The following is a 22,475-nucleotide window of genomic DNA, read 5'->3' on the forward strand; positions in this document are numbered from 1 at the left end:
AGTTTTCTCCTGAATGGTTTTCTAGGCTCTAGCGAGGACCAGACCTCACCCATGCTGGTGACGGCGCTGAAAGGACTAAAGGTGCTGGATGTGGCGTGTGGGAGTGGTGATGCACAAACGCTTGCTGTGACAGAGAATGGTAAGAGCGAGAAATGGAAATCACAGATTAGAAACACTGTTAGCTTGAATTTTGACCATAGAAATCCTTGCCATCACCCCCCCGACTGTAGTGTTAGCATTTTATTCACTTGAACCACCTTCTTTCTCTATTTCTACAGGTCAGGTGTGGTCCTGGGGGGATGGAGACTATGGTAAACTGGGCAGAGGAGGCAGCGATGGCTGCAAGACGCCCAAACTGGTGGAGAAACTGCAGGACCTGGACATAGTGAAGGTGTGTTGCGGCAGTCAGTTCTCAGTGGCCCTCACCAAGGACGGCCAGGTGTACACCTGGGGGAAGGGAGACAACCAACGCCTAGGTCACGGCACTGATGAGCATGTCCGCTATCCCAAGTTGCTTGACAGTCTACAAGGTGAGTTAACTATATGAAATTTCTTCAGAAGCAGTAGGAATACTGAAGCACTGACCTTTGTCTCTTACCCTTGGCGATCAGGAAAGAAAGTTGTGGACGTCGCCGTGGGTTCCACACACTGCCTGGCCCTCACTGATGACGGAGAGGTGCACAGTTGGGGCAGCAATGATAAACTACAGCACTTTGATACACTGTTCTCCAATAAGAAGCAACCTAAGGCACTCCCAGGGCTCAACTCCAAACACATAGTGGGCATCTCCTGTGGCCCAGGACAGGTAATGTACTTATCTGTCGTCGCTGATCTAATGGGCTAGTTATGGTAGACCCAAAAGATATAATGTTGGATGTGTGTTTGCAGAGCTTCGCCTGGTCCTCGTGCTCCGAGTGGTCTGTTGGGCAGCGTGTGCCCTTTGTGGTGGACGTGTGTCCCATGACCTTTGAGCAGCTGGACCTGCTCCTGCGACAGGTCAGCGAGGGCATGGACGGCAGCTCCGACTGGCCCCCCCCACAGGAGAAGGAGTGCATGGTAGTGGCCACACTCAACCTGCTCAGGCTCCAGGTAGGCAGCAATCTGTCAGCTGCTGAAGTTGTTTTCAGATGTTTCATCATAGATCTTTCATTGAATTAGGCCCAACAATGTTCTGGCATCCCAAGATCACATCCCTCCACACATACTCTGTATTTACACTTAGGCTTACACGCAGTTCACCATGTACAACATTTTGGCCAATAATTTCTTTTTTTGTTTTAAGATTATATTTTGGGGATTTTTTTCCTTTTTATTTTTGATAGTTGACAGTGGAGATAGACAGAAAAGATAAGGAGATAATTTCTAACTTGATACTGGTCTCAATAACAATGGGCTAATTGGATGGCTGACCCTAATTAGAACATACAGTATTTCTCTTAATGTTTTCCTGTGTGTCTTGCCTTCAGCTCCACGCAGCCATCAGTAACCAGGTGGATCCGGAGGAGCTGGGACTGGGGCTTGGCAGTGTGCTACTCAACAACTTGAAGCAGACGGTGGTAATGCTAGCTAGCAATGCTGGGGTGCTCAATAGTGTACAGGCAGCTGCCCAGGCTGTCCTCCAGAGTGGCTGGTCAGTGCTGCTGCCCACTGCTGAGGAAAGGGCCAGGGCATTATCCTCACTCCTACCTAATGCAGGTGAGAGGAAAACAGAACATCTATTAACATTATTAAGCACAATAATGAACACGTAGTAGTACACTAATACTGCTAATATTTTGATGTGAAATAAGATGAGGATATGATTGCGACTGGAGAACTAGGTGTTGAATTCTTTTTTTCTTTGTTTCTCAGCATCTGGAAATGAGATGAGCATCAGTCCTGGACGTCGCTTCATGATCGACCTGTTGGTCAGCAGTCTAATGGCTGATGGGGGGTTGGAATCAGCGTTGAATGCAGCCATCACTGCTGAGATCCAGGTCAGTGCATTTAATGTATGAATCATGGCTCTGTTCACCTTTCCCACACATAATTAATTCATGGGAAGAATACATTCTCTACTCGGATAATAAGCTGTAGAAAAAGATTTGTCCGTTGGATTGACATGATGCTTTAATTAAAATTGCTGAAACCCCCACTGCCAAGCTTTTCATGCTAACCTTTTCTCCAAGTCAAGTAGATGTCACCAAATCAGGTTCAGGCAAGGGAGCGACGGGTTGAAATTTGCTTTCTTATTGACAATTTAAAGAGCTACTGTAAGGCAAGGCAAGGCAAGGCAAGGCAGCTTTATTTGTATAGCACATTTCATACACTGGGGCAATTCAAAGTGCTTTACAGAGTGATAAAAATACAGTAAAGGTAAAAGATTTACAATTAAAAAGTGCAAAAGTACAGACAAGAGATACAAAAGATAAAAGACTTAAAAAGTAAACTAGTACAGTTCAAATCAAATGAAATAGAAAGATAAAAGAACACAACAAATACTTCCACTTTTAGATGCACATTGTGAGTGAACCCATATGTTTTTCTGTAATTTTCTTTTCCCCTGTCCTTCCTGATTCTACTCTTGATCTGATATTTATGTCAGATCTCACTGCCTAAGGCAGACAAGAATCATAGATTCTCCTCTTGGTCAAAAACCTCACCATCCACAGATGGATGAGAATCATACAGGGTAAAGCTCTGTCCCCCCCACATATAGCGTTCACTCATGCGCAAGTAAGCATTACCTGGACAAGACGAATGAAAATTCGTACTTGCCCGTGTCAGGTCTGTTGGGATCCTGAACAGAAACAGTTAAAATTAAGGTTATTTAAAAGCTAAGCTGAAAAGATAAGTTTTTAGCCATTACAGGGTAGAGTAGGCAGTGTAAAATAAGAACGTTTTTAGCTTTGACTTAAAAGTGGTCAGAGTCGGGGCTTGTCTAATATTTTATTTTATTTATTTATTTATTTAAAAGGGACAATGTACAGTTCAAACATAAATGTCACCATTTGATGCACCATACCAGATTATAGCTGCAAGCTAATTCACATCTGTAGTCCCAATATCATCTGGGAGGTTATTCCAGGTCTGTGTTGCATGATAACAAAGCGCTGCTTCACCGTGTAGGAACTCCTTTAGCCTATACACAATTAATGGTTTAAGTCTCCTGCATCAACACCCTTGAACTTCTGTGCTCTCACTGAATAAGAGTTTCACACATTCAAATGTTCCTTCACGTCAGGATATTGAAGCCAAGAAGGAGGCTCAGAAGGAGAAGGAGATAGACGAGCAGGAGGCCAATGCTTCCACCATGCACCGCTGTCGCACCATGTTGGACAAAGACCTTATCAACACAGGGATCTACGAGTCAGCTGGGAAACAGAGCCTGCCACTGGTGCAGCTTGTACAGCAACTGTTGAGGTACCTGCACTTTGCCTGAATCATGCTAAATTTATGCCACCATACAAAATAATCCCTATGTGTCCAGGGTACAAAGTCAGCACTGTGAATGAGCACCTTACAGTAGATTGACAGAGCTGATTTCCACAGAAACATCGCCTCCCAGACCATTGCGAGGCTGAAGGATGTCGCTCGGCGTATCTCCAACTGTTTAGATGCAGAGCAGGTCAGCAAGGAGCGCTCTGCCTCTCTAGACCTGCTGCTGCGTTTCCAGAGGCTGCTGGTTAGCAAGCTCTACCTGGGTGTCAATGGCACGGAGAATGTCAATGGATACAGTAAGTCATGCTTTTCAACCCAAAAAAACTTTTCTCTAGTCATGTAGATAAGATTAGCAACTTATCACAAGTGGTTCTGGATGAGCAACGTTGATGTGTTGTTCAATGCATTCCATCTTTCTGTCCTTGCTGCAGACCCTGAGCTCCTGGGTGTGGGGTCCCTGTTGAAAAAGTACATTGCCCTGCTGTGTACTCACATTGGGGACATCCTTCCTGTGGCTACAAGTATTGCCTTTACTGGTCGCCGCCACTTTGCTGAAGTCTCTCGTGTTATTGAAGGAGATCTAACTGGTAATTTCGTCTCTTACACATGCTGAGCTTATATGTGTTATATGTGTTGTTACAGCACTGCAACATGAATTGTATCCTTATAATGAGTATGTGAGCCAGTCATGGATGACCTGTTGTCTCTTGTTGGGTAGGAGTGCTGCTGCCTGAGTTGGTGGTGTCCATCGTCCTCCTCCTCACCATTGACGCAGGTCTGATGCAGGAGACGGGCTCTATCCCTCTCCTGGCTGGACTCCTGGAGCACCTGGACCGATTCAACCACCTGGCCCCAGGGCATGAGAGGGATGACAACGAGGACCTGGCCTGGCCGGGCATTATGGGTATAGCACCAGTTGTGTCTTATAAGGTCATGGAGAGTGGATTATTATGATAGAATGGAGATAAGGATCCTAAGATTGAGGGTAAAGAATAGAGACTGTTCACTACATTGTCGGTTTGTAACAACGTTTACCCCGCTGTGGCAGGGTCGTTCTTCACAGGGCAAAGTTCCAAGAACAATGAGGAGGTGTCCCTTATCCGCAAGGCCGACCTGGAGAATCACAACAAAGATGGTGGTTTCTGGACGGTCATTGATGGAAAGGTCTACGACATCAAAGACTTCCAGGCACAGTCCCAGTCGCTAACAGGAAACAGCATTCTGGGTATGAGTGAAAACCTATTTTTTGTTTTATAAAGTCCACCAGAGCTTTGATGGATTTCTCATTTTGTATCCATCATGTTCCATTATGTTTGAAACAGTGTTAACTTTTGATCTGTTTGTATGCATATTTGGTTTCAGGGTTAGGCTTAGCATAGATCTCCTGATACAAGCTGATCACCATGAGTAGGCCATGATATATTACCATTGCAATTATTGTTTTATGACATAAAAATTCAGTGCTAGGACATGTTGGCTATTCTTTTTTCTTAACTCCAGTAAACAGCTGAATTAATATTGCTTAGGACAATAAAATGTACATCAAGTACCCTTGGGAATAAAATGTGACACGTAAGTCAATTAGACAGAATCTGACCTTTTCAGGCTTTTTTCAATTTCTTTTCATTTTCTAGAACATCATTTGATACAGCATAATTTTGGTCATTCATAATTAGCTTTGAAAAGCAGAAAATGGTCGACACTTGTCTGTAACATGGTGATTTTGATTTTCTCCCATCCTTACTGGTCTAACAAAGCATCTCCTTTTACAGCCCAGTTTGCAGGAGAGGATCCTGTTGTTGCTTTGGAAGCTGCTTTGCAGTTTGAGGACACGAGGGAGTCCATGCAGGCCTTCTGTGTTGGCCAGTATATGGAGGTACAGGCTGTCCCGATATACTTTTTCTAAATGTTATGCCTCTCTTCACCATCATTTATAGTTGTTCTGATTGCGTTGTCTTATCGTCTCCAGCCTAACCAGGAGACGGTCACCACTCCAGACCTCAGCAGTCTGTCCTCCCCGCTTATTGACACAGAGAGGAACCTGGGGCTGCTGCTGGGTCTGCACGCTTCCTACCTGGCCATGAGCACGCCCCTGTCGCCCATGGAGATAGAATGTGCCAGTGAGTTCATGAGATTTATCAATAAGTTGAAAGCAACCTGGCCTGAAAACTTGATTGTTGGTCTGTCCCAATGTCTCTGCATGTTCATTGGTTTTAGGTTTAACTGTGATATTTGATCTTCTCACACAGAATGGCTCCAGTCCTCCATTTTCTCTGGGGGCCTGCAGACCAGTCAAATCCACTACAACTACAATGAAGAGAAGGATGAAGACCACTGCAGCTCCCCAGGAACAACAACTCCAGATAAAGCCAAGCTGTACTCCCGCAGAATAACCCTCAGCGACCACGCACAGCCTTTCCTGCAGGCCATCGCTGACAACAACACTCAGGACCACACTGTGAAGGTACAAGCATAAGACACACAGGCAAGGTGTAAAATTACAACCCGCCAAGTGCCGAATGCCAGTAAAATTTGTTTTTGGCGGATAGATCAATTAGGGTCACCGGCTACACTTTTTTTGAGATGATAACATTTGCTGTTTTGTAATTTGAATTCTGCTGCACTTCATGATGAATTACAAACTTGATCCATTGTATAAACAAGTGAGCAAGTTTGAAATTAACATCCAGTACTTGATTCTATACATGAAATAGCAATGAATATTTCCATGAATAATGTGTATTAATTATTGTGGCTGGTAAAAATGATTCTTGGCAAGTAATCTTTTTAGTTTACCAGCCCTTGGCAGATGAGCCAAAAAGTTAATTTCAGACACTGAAGACAGCTATTTTATTGTATTGTATTGAGTTATGTTTTCATTTTTTGTTTGTGACATTATAGGACTTCCTATGCCAAATAGAGCGTTGCTGTAAGCAGTACCATCTTATTACACCCATCACCTTCCCCCCGGAACACCCTGTGGAGGAAGTTGGCCGCCTGCTGCTCTGCTGCCTGCTCAAGCATCAAGACCTCGGTAACCTAGCAACTGGCCTCATACACTAACTGTTTGAAGAGGCATTAGGAGCTAATTTTGACTTGCTTTTGCTTTGAAATGTGTTTTAATTATTGTTAGTTGTGTTAAAATGGAATGAAATTTGTCCTGGTTGTGCACATACACAATTTCCGGCTCTGTACTGTGCATCTGAATGTCTCCCTTTATGAAAAACTTAAGTAGCAATTAAAGGTAATTGATTGCCATTACATCTGTAATGGTTTGCACTTGTGTAGCAATTTCTTAGGTGTTCAGGTTATAAAATGGAATTCATCTCTGTGTTTTTTTTTCTGCATTAGCAGCATCTTCTGTTCTTGTCGTAGGTCACATTGCTCTCTCACTTGTTAATCAATGTGCCTTGGGTGTGGACCAAGGGAAGCAGAGGTCCCTCCCTAAATCTGTGATTGACGTGTGCCGCATGGTGTACCAGGCAAAGTGTTCTTTAATCAAGGTATGGTTCATGCTCAAAACTTGTGTGAACCTCCCAAATAGCTACAGATAATAGCAATTAAACATCCGAGTTTGTGTTAATTTTCACTGCAGTAAGGGTGTTTCACCGTAATAGAGACTGTTATACTGGAAATTTGTGGTACGAGGAGGAACAGGTCTTTTAGTGACTTGTGTTTGCTTTGCTCCACTTGGATCAGACCCATCAGGAACAAGGTCGCTCTTATAAGGAGGTGTGCGCCCCGGTCATTGAGCGCCTGCGCTTCCTTTTCAATGAACTGCGTCCAGCTGTAAGCAACGACCTGTCTATAGTGTCCAAGCTGAAGCTGCTGAGCTCTCAGCCACGCTGGAAGAGGATCACCCAGAAACTCATCAGGGACCGCAGGAAAAAAAGAGGTGGGTTACTCCAAGCTAGTTATTTAGCATAACCTATAGGGATACAGCTTTATTTTCTTCATGTATGAATTAGTTCTGAATTGACATTTATGTGTTGGATTTTTTTTCTTTTTTAGTGCCTAAGAAGTCAGAGTCTGCTGACGTAGAAGAGCCAAAGCTAGAGAATGAAGGGACCAATGAGGAGGAACTTAACGTCCCCATCAGCCCAACACCTGCCGACAGGAAATCACCCACTAGCAAGTCACCCAAGGTACTCCAGCTTGATTTAAGATAAAATATGATTTGTAAGAAAAAGTAAAGAAGTTCTTAAGAAGCTTATTAATTGCAATCCATTGTTGTTCATTTTATCATTCTGAGAAACTAACTGTTGACTTATTATGACGATATAGTCATAGCAGGATAACTCATGGAAACAAAATAGCATTGAAACACTTGATCCAATTTATCTTCTGCTGTAAAATAATGACATAACACGTCATAGATTTATAGCACCTTAGCGCTGAGATGAGACGCAGTATAACCATTACAGTAAAGGATAATGTGGGAAAAATTAAGTACTTATTTTAGTACATAACATTTGTACGCTTTTTACTTGCACTGTCTAGTTACACCCGTGCAAGTACATTATGTGAAAGTACTAACACAGTATTACTGTACACTTTAAATACTTGGTGTTACCTCAACTTTTCGTGTAGAAGTAAAAATTCCATTCTTCTTTCCTCGCTACCCCTTAATCTTACAACATACTCACCTTTCGTTCCTTCTCTTTGCTGGGTCTTATGATTTAGTTGTTGAATCTGACAACCCATTTGCCTTCTGTCTTACTATTTATAATGACATGCAAACAGCAAATCAGTTACTCCAATCACTTTGCAGTGGTGAATTGTGATTGGAGTCTCTCAACTATGTTACAAATGAACAGGTTCATGACACCTGTCAGCTGGTTATATGTATGAATTAAGTCACATGCTGGATATCATCACATTCAGGCCCTCACAGTAAAGCTTTCACAGTTTGTGTTTGGATCTTGCCTTACTGCAGTCAAAATATCTTAGCAAGAACAACACAGCTGTGTTTGTGCAGTTTGACATTCCAGTGTTGTTTTATTATTTTACAGCAGGACAAGTGGCATCCGCTTCTGAACACTGTGACCAGCGTTCAGAAATACAGGTGGCTGAAACACAGTGTTCAGGGTGTCTTTTCCCAGTCCAGCCTTATGGCCACCATAGTGGAGTTTGCCCTGAAAGAAGAGCCACTGGATGTTGAGAAGATGAGGAAATGTCTTCTGAAACAGGTGAAACTAAAGCAACAAATAATGAAGCTGCAAATCTTTAAACAACAAATAATTTGAAAATACAACTTTTTAATCTGTAGTTTGATATTGAAGCCACATCTCGAAGGGGAGTTAATGTGACAAGTAGAGGCAAAGGAGGGAGTATTTTTTGTGACTGTTGGGGGAGCGATGATGGAGTTTACACTCAACTTGTAATGAGGTGAAGAAACATGACAGATGTCAACATTACTCCACCACAGCTGGAGAGGGCTGAGGTGAGGCTGGAAGGCATCGACACCATGCTGAAGCTGGCATCCAAAAGCTTCCTGCTGCCGTCTGTGCAATATGCGATGCTCTGTGGCTGGCAGAGGGTGATACCGGAAGGGACCAACATTGGGTATGTCAACAAGTTTTTATTTATGGTTAAAAATAACAAGGAGGGATTAGCTTAAATCTTGTAGAGTGAATTGATATTGTATTTTTCTAATTTAGCTTATTGAATTGTGATTATTCAAAAGACATTACACAAGCAGTTTTGTGTGATGTTGTGCATCTGCTAAAGCAAATGAAGAGCTGTCAATGATATAATGAAGGCAGGTGTTTCTGCTTCCGTACGTGTTTAGTTACTGAGCCTTCTAATGTTTCATCTCTCCCTCTCAGAGAGCCCCTGTCTGACTGCCTGAAGGATGTGGATCTGATCCCTCCCTTCAACCGCATGCTTCTGGAGGTGACCTTCGGCAAGTTGTATTCCTGGGCCATCCAGAACGTTCGCAACATCCTGCTTGAGGCCAGCGCCCGGTTCAAAGAGCTTGGTGAGTGGCACGGTTATACGGCTACTTCAGTCCAGGGTACCTAAACTAAACTAGTAATCTTGTGATGTCATTTTATTACCAGAAATATACACAAGTTAACTTCTCCACCATGTGCTTCTGTCTGTCAACCAGGTGTGCAGCCTGTTCCCTTGCAGACCATCACCAATGAGAACCCAGCGGGACCAAGCCTTGGCACCATTCCACAAGCCCGCTTCCTCCTGGCCATGATACATATGCTGTCCCTGAAGCATGGGGCCAACAGCCTCAGTTTGTTGCTGAACTCCGGCATGCTGGCCCTCACACAGAGTATCCTCAGGCTCATTGGTGAGGCCTGTCAATCTCCATACTCAACATACAGGGCTCAGTCAGAACAGAAGCAGAGATCGCCTGTGATGCTTATCAGTAAAACAAAATGTATCAACAATCAGGTTTTTCTGTGCCTCAATGCAGAATTTGGAAAAAAAAAAAATTCACAGGTCATAAATTAACACTCGTTGCATGATGGATACAGAAGTATTTAATGTCTCTTTTATTGTTTTATTGTCTTTTATTTTATCCCAGGTCCCAGCACAGACAGCAGTGAGGAGGACCTGAGTTTATGTACACACGGAGGCTCAGCCACAGTGCTGGAGGAGTCCAGAAAAGAGGCCACCCCCGCCCCCCTGCCTGCCTCTGGCCCAGAGCTGGCTGCCATGATGAAGATAGGCACCAGGGTCATGAGGGGACTGGACTGGAAATGGGGAGATCAGGTAAGATACTGGAGCACATGAATAAGATTAATAAAAGCATTATACATGTTAGAATCAATTTTACAATCAAGTTGACAGCTGATAGATCACTGCTTCATTAATCTTGTGCTGCCACAACTCAACGTCTCACTAACTAAAGCAGGGCTGCTGATTAGTATTTGACCCTGTGCCTACTCTGTACAGGATGGTCCAGCTCCAGGTCTCGGCCGGGTCATCGGGGAGCTGGGTGAGGACGGCTGGATCAGGGTTCAGTGGGATACCAGCAGCACCAACTCCTACAGGATGGGCAAAGAGGGCAAGTATGACCTTAAACTGGCAGAGCCACCACCAGCTGCCCAGCCCGCCACTGAGGACTCAGACACAGAGGATGACACAGGTCAGCCCACAATATGCCTCAGTATGAATCACCTCAGTTACAAGCAAAATGTGAGGTTCAATGAATGATCTCTGCAATCTGTTGTGTGCCCTCTTTGTTACAGAAGGGGAGCCGATGGAGAAGAGCAGCCATCCTACAGCCATGATGCTGACCAGCACAGTCAACCTGCTGAAGACTCTGTCTCTATCAGCTGGGATCTACGCAGAGGTGCTGCAGACAGACGCTACCCGGACCCTCTGTGGGCTTCTGAGGATGCTAGTGGAGAGTGGAGCCAATGACAAGTCAGGTAGCTGATCCGCCACACTGATGAAGCACATTTCATCTTGATCGGCAGTGTGTGTGGTGGTGGTGTGATGTGTTGTTATCTCATTCTAACTTGAATCTGTGTTGTCAGGCTGTCCCTCCCACAGGTTGGTGTCTCGGGAGCAGCACAGGAGCTGGTGTACGCTGGGCTTCATACGCAGCATCGCTCTCATGCCCCAAATGTGCAGCACCCTCAGCACCTCGGCATGGATTGGCCTGCTCATCCGGATTGTGGAGGGACACCAGTCCTTCAATGCTATCACTCTGCAGAGACAGGTGGGGTTCCATGGCTATGTGTTAGATGTGCTTCCCATGGTGTTGATGGTGCAGTCTCTGTGAGTTCATTCTGACAAATTTTATTATGGAGATCTGTAGGGAAATATGTCAGGGGGAACTTGGTAAAAGTGCACCATCCTCAGTTTACCTATAATTGTGGGAGGCTGATGGTTTATAAATTATTTGAAACCTCAGCGGTACATGAATTACTGCAAAGCACAGCCTATCCAACCTCTGAAAACCAATTAAGATTCCGTGAAGAGGCCTGATGTCAGCTTTGTTAACAAGAGACACAATATGACCAATTATGCAGAGAATAAAGGCTGAAAAATCATTGTTACAAACAGCATATGATGTAAACCAATATTCCCAAAAGTGGTGAATGTTTGTTTTTGTTTTTTTCCCCAGAAAAGATTTTGTATTTTTCAAATTTTATTTTTGCATAATTAAAAACAGTTAAAACACTTAAAGATAATTTATTTTATGGCACATTAAGAAATGCAAAAAGTTGAGAATAATGTCCCAAAACAGTATCTCAATGGGAGGTTACCTTCCTTGTCCCTTTTTTCCAGATCCTGGCACTCCGTCTCCTGCAGGCGGTGCTGCCATCGTGGGACAAGATGGAGCGCTCTCAGGACATGAAGTTCCTGGTGGAGAAGTTGTTTGGCTTCCTGGGTAGCCTCCTGAGCACTTGCTCTTCAGACCTGCCACTGCTCAGAGGTATGATCATGAATCTCACTCAGGCTTTTCAGCCATTTCACATGGAATGCCATTGATTAATTTGGAGTTGAGATGTTCTCTCTGTAATATGTATTGTCAAATCCCTATTCCCTGCCACAGATGGTTCCCTGCGAAGGAGGAAGTCCCGCCCTCAGGCTTCTCTTACAGCCACTCACAGCAGCACATTGGCTGAGGAGATTGTTGCTGTCCTGCGCACTCTGCACTCTCTGGGCCAGTGGAACGGCCTGATAAATGAGTACATCAACACTCAGCTCAGCTCCATTGGAGATGTCATGGCAGGCCGCCATTCTGAAGCAGTAAGGACTATTGCACAGTGTTACGGGTTTAATCATTGTGTGTGCTAAATGTCAAATTTGCAGCTGTGCTTCAATTGTTAATTCATTATTTATAAAATCAGTTCTCTTAAATAAACAAATCTTTCTTCTCCCTTTTTCAGTGTTTCCTGGAGGAATATTTTCCTGATTCTGAGGGTCCTAGAGTGGGCAGTCTGATGGCTGTGCTGGCAGTCATTGGGGGAATTGATGGGCGCCTCAGGCTGGGAGGCCAGGTCATTCATGAAGAGTATGGAGAGGGAACAGTCACTCGCATCACCCCAAAAGGGCGCATCACCGTCCAGTTTCACGAGATGAGGACCTGCAGGGTTTGCCTGCTCAGCCAACTCAAACCGGTATGGAAGTGTTTATATGCTCAAATGTCTACATGCAACTCACAAATTAGCCCTGCTTACACCTGAGACAGAATTCATTAGACAATAAAATACTGATGGAGTGATCTTTTGATTGTTTATTTTCCACAGCTGCCAGTAGTTTCCTTCAGTGTGCAGAACCTGCCCTTCACAGAGCCCATGCTGGCAGTCTGGGCCCAGCTGGTCAACCTAGCTGGCAGCAAGCTGGAGAAACAGCGCATGAAGAAGTCCCTTAGCCGGGGGCTTACAGGTACAGAAACTGTCAAGTGGCTGCTGAAATCAACACACAAGTGCTGTAGACTTAATGAGCTCTCCAGTGAGTCATAAACATGATCAAGTAATCATAAGCGGCACTCATCTTACTCACTCTGTTCTTATGCTTTATTTTGTCTGTAACCACGCCACCCAGCTCCGTGTGTTTGCACCTCTCCTTTTAGCTCGTCTCACTCCTTAACAAATGATGACCACAACACAAGGTTTTAAAGTGTTGTTGTGAGCATGTTTGGATTTAGTGCTCAGAAACGGTGTTCTAGTCCAGTGGATGTAATCAAACCTATCGTGTCTTCAGCTGACCAGGTGGACATCCATTTGCTGCGGTGCCAGCAGCTGAGGCTGTATATTTTAAAGGCAGCGCGGGCCCTGCTCTCTCACCAGGACAAACTCAGGCAGATCCTCTCCCAGCCGGCAGTTCTGGACATAGGACCCAACCCCAGTGGTAAGACCAAAGTCTGAAAAGAATGGAAATTTTATTTGATAATTTGATTTAGTAATTTACAGATCTTGAAAGGGGAATTTGGAAATTGTGTTAAAAATAAAATCTTTAAAAGTATGGAAAATTGTTGCTCTTCAGTCCTGAGATAGATATAGTTTCAATACAAAATGCTACTTATCCATTTTGGAAAAAATATGTTACCTGAAATTCATTGCTTCAAACAATAACTGTATCCCCTAAAACTGTTCTGTTTTGTAAACAGAGGTCTCAAGATAGCTTACACCTTAAGTAATATTCAACAGTTTTATTTTCATGATGGTAATCATTTTGTCAGAGTAGCTGTCACATTTTTCAAATGGTGGATATCTCATTGTGGAAAGAAACTCTTTATATGTATACACTTTATATGTAGTTGTGGACCCACTGTCATTCCACAGGAAATTGAAAGATTTCAGTATTTCAGGAAATTAAGATCTGGAGAAAGTATGGGATTTTGAAATGGAAAATATCTACGAACCATGCCATTGTCTGAGAGTAATGGAAATTGGCATGGATGGAAAAGAAGTGACCCATAGTGCTTAGTGAAACCTAATGAAGCTCAGCTCCTATCTTTCTGCTTTCTGCTGCACTCCGCTGCTGTTTTGGGGCAGCAGCATCCCTAGATAACAATACTGAGCGACTTTGCTTGCAAGGCACCCAGTGGGCGGACATGGCTGTTGGTCACGATGAGCTGCGTATGCACAATTAGTGCAGGTTCTTTTGATACAGCATTGCAGCTATTGTGTGGGTGGGCGAACTTAGCAATGTCTGATTAACCAATCTGCTTACCTTGCACACCTTGGAGGTTTTCCATGAGACTTCAAGTGGGTGGATGTACTGATGAGTCAAAGGAAGAATAGATTGTAGATTGTTCAGAGTGGTTGAAGATCAGACAGACTTGTTTTTTCTTAAGAGAAGTATGTAGCACCATTCTGGCATCTAAATATTATCTACCATGGTAAATAACTGTTTGACATTATATCTCTGGTTGGGCTTCTTGAGACACTTCTCCCTTGTGTCTTTCTTGCAGAGGACCCAGTGGTGTCGTCTCCTGATGTGGGAGATTTGTCTCCTGAAGGTCCCCTGCCCCCTCTGATCCTCCTGCAGCAGCTGCTGTCTGCTGCCACTCAGCCCTCCCCCATCAAGGCCATTTTTGACAGACAAGAGCTGGAGGTGAGTCAATGGACCATTCTTCAGTGAACTGGTATGAAGTAAATGTAAATGGTAATGTTAAATACATTACCAAGATTACAGAGCTGGTTACTTGGTTTGACCTCAGTGCTACCTGTGTATTGCTTTATGTGTAGGCTGCAGCTCTGGCAGTATGTCAATACCTGGCAGTGGAATCCACCCACCCCTCCTCTCCCCTATTTGAGGAGAGCAGCTCCAGTGAGGCCACCACTCCTGTCACCGTGCAGCATGTCAGACCGCCCAAACAGAAGAAACAGAAGGCTTCCCCTGTCCCTCCCCTGCCCATCGTCCTCCAGCTGATGGAGATGGGCTTCCAGAGGAAAAACATTGAGTTTGCTCTGAAGTCGCTGTCTGGAACTACAGGCAGTGCCTCTGGTGTCCCAGGTATGGTATCATATGACATAAGTATGAATATGTGCACATTTGCATGTGCGCTTGTGACAGTGTGACTGTTGAACAGTAGGAATATAACACTTGGTTCATGTTGCAGTTTAATTCATGATACAGATGTCTTCCCTCATAGTAAAATTATTTTCTGTGAAAAAACACAGTTAAAGTGATTAACCATGTACTTGTTGAATAACAATACACACCACACTAATCTTTCTTTTCCTGTGCTGGCCATTGAAGATTACAGTTGAAACAATATTGTTTGCATTAATTGGTTATTTTGAATCAGGCTTTGTACAAATGTTTGTAATTGTGTACATGCATTGTTCTAAGTTGAGTGCAGAGTGCAGGATTATTTAGACAACTTAAATGAACCGTAGTTAGGTAGTTAGTGTTGCTTTTCTTTTCAGAAGGTTATTGGTTTGGGTGTGAGAAATAAATAAATTCAGGCTGCTGTTGCAGCATTCATCCTCCTGATTTAAAATCACACTTGTAGCTACAGTGTATGATAAGTAGCAACTAAAGAAACTTTACTGCACTGTCCGTGGTGTGGATCTAGTCCTAGAACTGAGCATTGACATGTATTTGATTCACAGTATTATGTGATATATTTTGAAATATTGCTTTGGGAAAGTAATTGAGCTCATGTGTCAGGTGTGGAGTCTCTGGTGGGCTGGCTGCTGGACCATCCAGACATTCACATCACTGAGCTGTCAGATGCCGACACTGTGTCAGATGAATACTCTGATGAGGAGGTGCTGGAGGAGCTAGAGGAGGCAGAGCCTGCCTTCCCTGTGGTACATTACTTGCTGTTTTATTTCTGGCATAACCCTCTCAACAATAAAATCAGTCACTTGTCCCCCAACCTGTCAGATTGTCCTTATTGTGACATGATTAATAATGGCTTGATATCTGATATTGTCTGTCTGTTCCATCAGCCTCCAGGAGCAGTGGTTACTGAAAGCCAAACATTTAAGAAGAGATCAGATTTCCAAAGCAATGATGATTATGCCGTGTATGTGAGAGAGAACATTCAGGTAAGAACAGCCGTCTCTGAGAATCATCTGAAACTACCATCAGGAAGTGTGACATGTGTCTGATGGATCACCGACGTCTGTGCAGGTGGGGATGATGGTGAAGTGCTGTAGAACGTACGAGGAAGTGTACGATGGAGATGTCGGTAAGGTGATTAAGCTGGACAGAGATGGACTTCATGACTTGAATGTGCAGTGTGACTGGCAGCAAAAAGGAGGAACATACTGGGTCCGCTACATCCACACCGAGCTACTTGGTAAGTGTTGCTCTAAGCTGTGAGACTGTGAAGTGACATTTACGATTCCGGTGGTGATATTGACAAGTGACTAGTTCTGGGGAAACCTTGGCAGCATGTTTTCTCTTCGTTGCATTGAATCATTGAATAGTCACTGAATCATCCTGGAAGTTATGTGTGGGTGTGGGAACCTTCTGAAATGTTTTTGAATCATTCTGATTATTGTTTGCTCTTCCAGGGTTCCCACCACAAAGTTCTCCATCCCATATAAAGATTGGTGACAAAGTGAGGGTGAAACCCACAGTCACAACGCCAAAGTACAAATGGGGCTCCGTCACTCACAGGAGTGTTGGAGTTGTGAAAGGTAAGCCCTTCTCAGTAGCATTTAAGAATGGGTATACTCTCCCATTTTGATTCTGTTTATCATCTGTATCTGATGAATAAATACCTGAGTAAATGATGCTGTAATTTGTATCAACTGTTTTCCATACTAATGGAGCTGAACGGTTTGTTTTAGCTTTCAGTGCCAATGGAAAGGATGTGATAGTAGACTTCCCCCAGCAGTCCCACTGGACTGGTCTGCTGTCTGAGATGGAGCTGGTGCCCAGTGTTCACCCTGGAGTGAGGTAGGAGTGTGTTTAAAGCCCTCTGTCCAGACTGATAACCCATGTATCCCTGTCATCTTGTTCAAATCCAGCCCCTGTGTTGTTGTCAGGTGTGATGGCTGTCAGATGTTCCCTATAAATGGCCCCAGGTTCAAATGCAGGAACTGCGATGACTTTGACTTCTGTGAAAACTGTTTCAAGACTCGCAAACATAACACCAGGCATTCCTTTGGCAGAATCAATGAGCCAGGTGAGTCACACATTCACTCAGATAGTTCTTATACATGGTGTTGGTGCACGTGTGTGTAAATCTGTTGTTCATCTCCCTACAATCAGGCCAGTCTCCGGCATTCTGTGGGCGCTCAGGAAAGCAGCTAAAGAAGCATCACAGCAGCCAGCGTGGGATGCTGATTGACGAGTGGTCTCGTGCCGTCAAGAGCCTCAATGTCTCATCCTCTGTTAACCAGGCCTCACGCCTCATAGACTGCAGTGATCAGTGTTGGCAGTCCTCTGGCTCCCAGGGAAAGGTAGGACATTGAATTGTGCACTCAAATACATAGAATGATGATGTAGTTTGTCTTGCTTTGTCAAAGTGTACTGCGTTGCCTGACGGGTTTTGTTGTTCTATTTCTCTGCAGCACTGGATCCGTCTGGAGCTTTTCCCAGATGTTCTGGTCCATAGGCTGAAGATGGTTGTAGACCCAGCAGACAGCAGCTACATGCCCTCACTGGTGGTGGTGTCAGGTGCCAAGAATCACTCACTGTCTATAGGGTTAAATGTATGTTTTTTTGTTTGTCTGCCTGTCAGCAGAATATCTCAAAAAGGGCACCGCAATGTGGTACAGTCCATGTGGAAGCCAACTCTCAACGCAGTTGAAGAATTTTTCTGGGCTTTGATGTTTCACTCCACCGCTTTCTGTGCTATGATACTTCTGTGTATGGTATAGACAATGTTTGCCATTTGTACAAAAAATATCTCATGTTTTTAAAAAAATATATTTTGTATATTTTTTTTTAATATATATATATATAGGTGGCAGCTCTCTGAACAACTTGATTGAGCTGAAGACAATTAACATCAATCCCACAGACACCACTGTCCCTCTACTCAGTGACTGTACTGAGGTTGGTTGGCTGAACACTTGTCAGTAGACTTGAACTTGAAATGACATTTTTGTGTCTTAAAATATGTAGCTGGATGATAACTTGGATGACGTCTTTCCCGCAGTATCACAGATACATTGAGATTGCCATTAAGCAGTGCCGCAGCTCTGGTATCGACTGCAAGATCCACGGACTTGGCATTGTGGGGCGTATCAGAGCGGAGGATGAAGACTTGGCCACAGTCCCTTTCCTGGCATCTGACAATGAGGAAGAGGATGATGACAAAACTGCCACTGGGAGGTATGATGGGTCAAGGACTAAATATGTTAAATGCTGTTTTTTTGTGCCACAAGCATGTGGAATCTGGCTGTGGATTTCTACTGAACCTGGCTCACCTTTACTGCAGTCTGTACTTTGGGAATTTGACAAGTGAAACAATAAATTGAGGGCAAAGAGCATTATTGATGGCAGCTTTTGGCAACTGTGCTGTGCCAGGCGCAAGTGTAGATTTCTATGTAGATGCTCACCTAGGTTTTTCAGCACAGGGGAGTCACATCAGATTTTATGCAATGATAAATGCCTTGCTGAAAGCATCTCAACTGAGATGGATCAAAAATTACCTTGGTTGAATAATGTTTGGCTCTGTGGACCAATGTTAAGCTGTATGTACATCACAACTATAAGAGGGTCTTTTATCTTTTCCTGTAGTCTAAATGTTGTTGATTTTTAGTTTTCAAACTAACGAGACGGGAAAGTCTTGTGTTGAATTCATATTCTGGTGCTCAGTGTTTGTCTTTGTTTTGCCCCTCAGTCTTGCCCGGAAGAAGTCATCAGGGTTGGAGTCGGCAGCCACCATCAGGACCAAAGTGTTTGTCTGGGGGCTAAATGACAAGGATCAACTGGGAGGACTCAAGGGGTCTAAGGTGCATAATGGAATAATAATTCAACTTCAAGACTTTTATTTGTCCCAAATTGGAAGCTTCGCTGCAGCAAGGCATTAAAACACAACATAACAGACAGACATTATACAGATTACAAATAAGACCCATTAAATAAACACATTAAGACACATCTAATGAAAAATTCAAAGTGCTGAAAACAAGCAAGGAAGCATGGGGTGGAAAGTGAATCTGTTGATGGCACGTGGAATAAATGAGAACTTCAGTCTGTTTAGCTTGTGGTTGCCTGAACTTGCATGGCTAAAATCCTCTCCACAAGGGGTGACCACGGTAGTTCATGATACTCTGAGATTTACATAAGACTTTTCTTACATAGACGTCAGTGAGAGTGTTCTGCTGGACGCCAGTGATCTTATTTGCTACTTTCACTATACTATAAAGTATTGCTTGCTTAAAATAATCTGTACCTGTTAAACCTTCTTTCCAATAGTGTCAGTATTAAGGTCAAAATTTAGTTTAAAAATACTTGTATCTTGCACAAAGTCAATATCTTGATCATGATTATTTCTTTCTAAAATCAATTACAGAGTGTTATGTTTTGGACACATGGTGTGCAGCAATGCATCACTACGCCCAAGTACAAACTCCTCAACCACAGGCCCGTGCTCTGTCTCATGATATTGTAACTAGATTATGATATACCGTATGATCAGCAAATTTCATGATGTGCCAGTGCCAGTCTTCTTAATGGCTCCTGCAGCCATGGGTGTAGAGAATGCACAGGAGAGGGGATGCGACACATCCCTGGGGCCAGCCTGTGGAAGAGGCTCCTAAGCTATTCTGTTTGCTCATCAGTTTTGTTTATGTTGTCCACAGATCAAGGTGCCTTCCTTCTCTGAAACCCTCTCTGCACTCAATGTGGTGCAAGTGGCCGGTGGTTCGAAAAGCCTCTTTGCAGGTGAGCGAGCAGTGCCACTTGGGTTTATGTGTGTGACATGCAAATATCCGGTGTGTGTAACTGATCTGTCTCTGTTACAGTGACGGTGGAGGGGAAGGTGTATGCATGTGGAGAGGCCACAAACGGCAGGTTAGGCCTGGGCCTGTCCAGTGGGACCATCCCCATCCCCCGGCAGATCACTGCTCTCAGTAACTACGTGGTGAAGAAGGTTGCTGTGCACTCTGGGGGGCGCCATGCCATGGCCCTCACTGTGGACGGCAAGGTGTTCTCCTGGGGCGAGGGAGACGACGGCAAACTGGGACACTTCAGCAGAATGTATGTCATTACCTTAAAGGGGAACACCTGCTGCTTTGAATTGTATCATTCCTGTACTTTATGAGAGCTAGGTCTGTGATAGTGAACATGCAACAACAATATTATCTCCTGCTGGGTATTCTTGAAATAGCCAGATAAGAGTTTGTCGCACCCATATACAGCTCTGTAGAGAATAAGTGGGGAAGATGGGAAAGGTGACTGCGGCCCAGGGTGATTTTCTGAGGAAAATTACACATTTTATAGTCTGGAATTTGTACTTGTATGTATGTTTACTTGGATGTAAAAGATTATGACTCCACAAGTTCATTTTCCAGCTCCAGGCTTTGCATCAATATGACTTCACAGACTAGAGTCTCGGTTGTTGTTCATATTCAAATAGTAGTTAAATCAAAGGTTATTCCTGTTTAACAGTAGATACAGTGTTATTAACAGTTCTTCCTGATTAGAACAGTGGAGCTAATAGTTAATGTGCTTCCACCCAGGAACTGTGACAAGCCTCGGTTGATTGAGGCGCTGAAGACCAAGCGTATACGTGACATCGCCTGCGGCAGCTCTCACAGTGCAGCGATCACCTCCAGTGGGGAGCTGTACAGCTGGGGTTTGGGGGAGTATGGCCGCCTCGGACATGGGGACAACACCACTCAGCTCAGGCCTAAACTGGTACGTCTTCAATCCCCAATTGTTTACTTTACAGGAATGGTGATAGGCTTGACCTTAGTAGTGGGCAGCATAATGTGGAAATCACTGGTTCTATCCCTGGGATTGACAGCTCAGAGAGCATAGTGTTACTCTGGCTGCTGGAAGACTAATAGAAACAGCAAATGAGAATCGCCATTAAAGGGGTCAGAAACACTTACACATGTTTTTGAGATATTAACTGACATCTAGGTATTGTTTAAGATAGAAGACAATAATACTAGGTATTACCTCTGCATAGTATAAGTGCATATTTTGAACTGCCGATGCACTAAATCAACAATTATTTTTTCAGTAGGTGAACGTCACTGGGGTTAGCGTCTTATTTTAATTAGACTCTACATAATCAGATTGATTTGATAGCTGCTCCCCCTGCCCCCCTCCCTCTCCACCACTGCTCTCCACGCCCATTCGTTACATTTTTCACACTAGTGGGGTAGGTGACTGAAACTGGGGCTACAGTCACCCTTTAAGTGGGCTGGCTGCTGCTCTGGACGGACTCCAGAATCTGAGTACTGACTGCTTATATCACTTTACACAGCTGCTGCTCTACCTCCAGGTGCCCTTGAGAAAGGCACTTAACCCGCACTAACTTAAGTGGTGCTTTATCTGTGACTAGTGTTGTGCTGCCACCAATCCATGTGTAATATGAAGTGCGTATATGGACTGTAAAAATAGAACTTGTAATTTGCCAGTAAAATATACTAATTCCCAAAGGCTGGACCAGGCATTGAAGAACCATTGGGACTAATGCTGGTCCACCCTGTCATCTTCCTTTAAATTTACATTGTATTGGATGCACAGTATTCATTTTACATAAAATACAACCTACTGTCTGCTCTCTGTTTTTGTCATCCAGGTGAAGGTGCTTCTGGGACACCGCGTTATCCAGGTGGCTTGTGGGAGCAGGGACGCTCAAACTCTAGCCCTCACTGATGAAGGTACTTATGTTAATGTACTTAACGTTTCTTTGTATGGGGCCTTTTGTAGACGGTGATGCATATGTTTGTGTTTCTCATCGGTGACGCTTTTTTGATTTTTTTTTCAGGGTTGGTGTTCTCCTGGGGTGACGGGGATTTTGGCAAACTGGGCCGTGGGGGCAGCGAGGGCTGCAACATCCCCCAGAACATAGAGAGGCTCAATGGGCAGGGTGTATGCCAAATTGAGTGTGGAGCACAGTTCTCCTTGGCTCTCACTAAGTCTGGAGTTGTGTGGACCTGGTAAGACAGCTAAGTCCTCAACACAGCACACAGCACATCATTATCAATTGGTTGTCTCCCTATGATTCGACAGACAACTTTTGCATTTCCAACCAGGGGCAAAGGTGACTATTTCCGTTTGGGCCATGGCACTGATGTCCATGTGCGTAAGCCTCAGATGGTGGAAGGACTGAGGGGCAAAAAGATTGTCCACGTGGCTGTTGGAGCGCTGCACTGCCTGGCTGTCACTGAAACAGGACAGGTTTGTACTGACCTCCTCCAGCAGAGCATTAGAAACCAGAGCACATCGTTCAGCCACTCTGTTCATTTACTGACATGGCACTGTTCCAGATGTGCGAATTTGTCCTCCTGTAGTGGGATTTGATATATCTACTCTCGCTCTACTCCTCTGGGCACCTCTGACCTTCCCGGTTACACAGCTCCTTTCACCTTGTATAATACTCAGGACAAATTTAATAATCTCAGCAAATCACTTCTTATGATCTGACTCAGCTACTCAATATTTGACCACTTTAAGAGGTTGTTAGAAGATTGAGCAGTGCTTGG

General features: G+C 44.1%; 1 protein-coding gene across 7 annotated transcripts in view; it reads left to right on the top strand.

Annotated features, from left to right (window-relative positions):
- herc2 (HECT and RLD domain containing E3 ubiquitin protein ligase 2) overlaps positions 1-22,475 on the top strand; it is a 48,678-nt gene that overhangs the window by 13,489 nt on the left and 12,714 nt on the right. For 3 of the 7 annotated variants that reach the window (XM_071512537.1, XM_071512545.1, XM_071512560.1), the window contains 50 exons: positions 26-139; positions 279-530; positions 612-805; positions 889-1,089; positions 1,467-1,695; positions 1,852-1,976; positions 3,224-3,402; positions 3,532-3,716; positions 3,852-4,007; positions 4,139-4,324; positions 4,469-4,645; positions 5,193-5,296; positions 5,390-5,540; positions 5,670-5,884; positions 6,322-6,454; positions 6,772-6,923; positions 7,120-7,315; positions 7,432-7,565; positions 8,433-8,609; positions 8,849-8,985; positions 9,249-9,400; positions 9,533-9,724; positions 9,962-10,149; positions 10,333-10,525; positions 10,629-10,811; positions 10,920-11,104; positions 11,677-11,824; positions 11,945-12,141; positions 12,282-12,512; positions 12,642-12,780; positions 13,099-13,245; positions 14,312-14,454; positions 14,589-14,856; positions 15,517-15,659; positions 15,801-15,899; positions 15,985-16,153; positions 16,371-16,496; positions 16,650-16,758; positions 16,848-16,987; positions 17,074-17,264; positions 17,376-17,481; positions 17,771-17,862; positions 17,966-18,141; positions 18,653-18,764; positions 19,617-19,698; positions 19,779-20,013; positions 20,496-20,673; positions 21,569-21,650; positions 21,758-21,929; positions 22,026-22,170. In XM_071512537.1, coding sequence (XP_071368638.1) covers positions 26-139; positions 279-530; positions 612-805; positions 889-1,089; positions 1,467-1,695; positions 1,852-1,976; positions 3,224-3,402; positions 3,532-3,716; positions 3,852-4,007; positions 4,139-4,324; positions 4,469-4,645; positions 5,193-5,296; positions 5,390-5,540; positions 5,670-5,884; positions 6,322-6,454; positions 6,772-6,923; positions 7,120-7,315; positions 7,432-7,565; positions 8,433-8,609; positions 8,849-8,985; positions 9,249-9,400; positions 9,533-9,724; positions 9,962-10,149; positions 10,333-10,525; positions 10,629-10,811; positions 10,920-11,104; positions 11,677-11,824; positions 11,945-12,141; positions 12,282-12,512; positions 12,642-12,780; positions 13,099-13,245; positions 14,312-14,454; positions 14,589-14,856; positions 15,517-15,659; positions 15,801-15,899; positions 15,985-16,153; positions 16,371-16,496; positions 16,650-16,758; positions 16,848-16,987; positions 17,074-17,264; positions 17,376-17,481; positions 17,771-17,862; positions 17,966-18,141; positions 18,653-18,764; positions 19,617-19,698; positions 19,779-20,013; positions 20,496-20,673; positions 21,569-21,650; positions 21,758-21,929; positions 22,026-22,170 — 8,120 coding nt within the window. The remainder of the gene's footprint in view (positions 1-25; positions 140-278; positions 531-611; positions 806-888; positions 1,090-1,466; positions 1,696-1,851; positions 1,977-3,223; positions 3,403-3,531; positions 3,717-3,851; positions 4,008-4,138; positions 4,325-4,468; positions 4,646-5,192; positions 5,297-5,389; positions 5,541-5,669; positions 5,885-6,321; positions 6,455-6,771; positions 6,924-7,119; positions 7,316-7,431; positions 7,566-8,432; positions 8,610-8,848; positions 8,986-9,248; positions 9,401-9,532; positions 9,725-9,961; positions 10,150-10,332; positions 10,526-10,628; positions 10,812-10,919; positions 11,105-11,676; positions 11,825-11,944; positions 12,142-12,281; positions 12,513-12,641; positions 12,781-13,098; positions 13,246-14,311; positions 14,455-14,588; positions 14,857-15,516; positions 15,660-15,800; positions 15,900-15,984; positions 16,154-16,370; positions 16,497-16,649; positions 16,759-16,847; positions 16,988-17,073; positions 17,265-17,375; positions 17,482-17,770; positions 17,863-17,965; positions 18,142-18,652; positions 18,765-19,616; positions 19,699-19,778; positions 20,014-20,495; positions 20,674-21,568; positions 21,651-21,757; positions 21,930-22,025; positions 22,171-22,475) is intronic. The other 4 variants (XM_071512568.1, XM_071512576.1, XM_071512584.1 and 1 more) reach the window with 2 other exon arrangements.

The sequence above is a fragment of the Centroberyx affinis genome, unplaced genomic scaffold, assembly GCF_046629955.1.
Source record: "Centroberyx affinis isolate AG114_WGS23_722 - 3 ecotype Tasmania unplaced genomic scaffold, CSIRO-AGI_Caff_v1 ptg000278l_1, whole genome shotgun sequence".
NCBI classification, from domain to species: Eukaryota; Metazoa; Chordata; class Actinopteri; order Beryciformes; family Berycidae; genus Centroberyx; species Centroberyx affinis.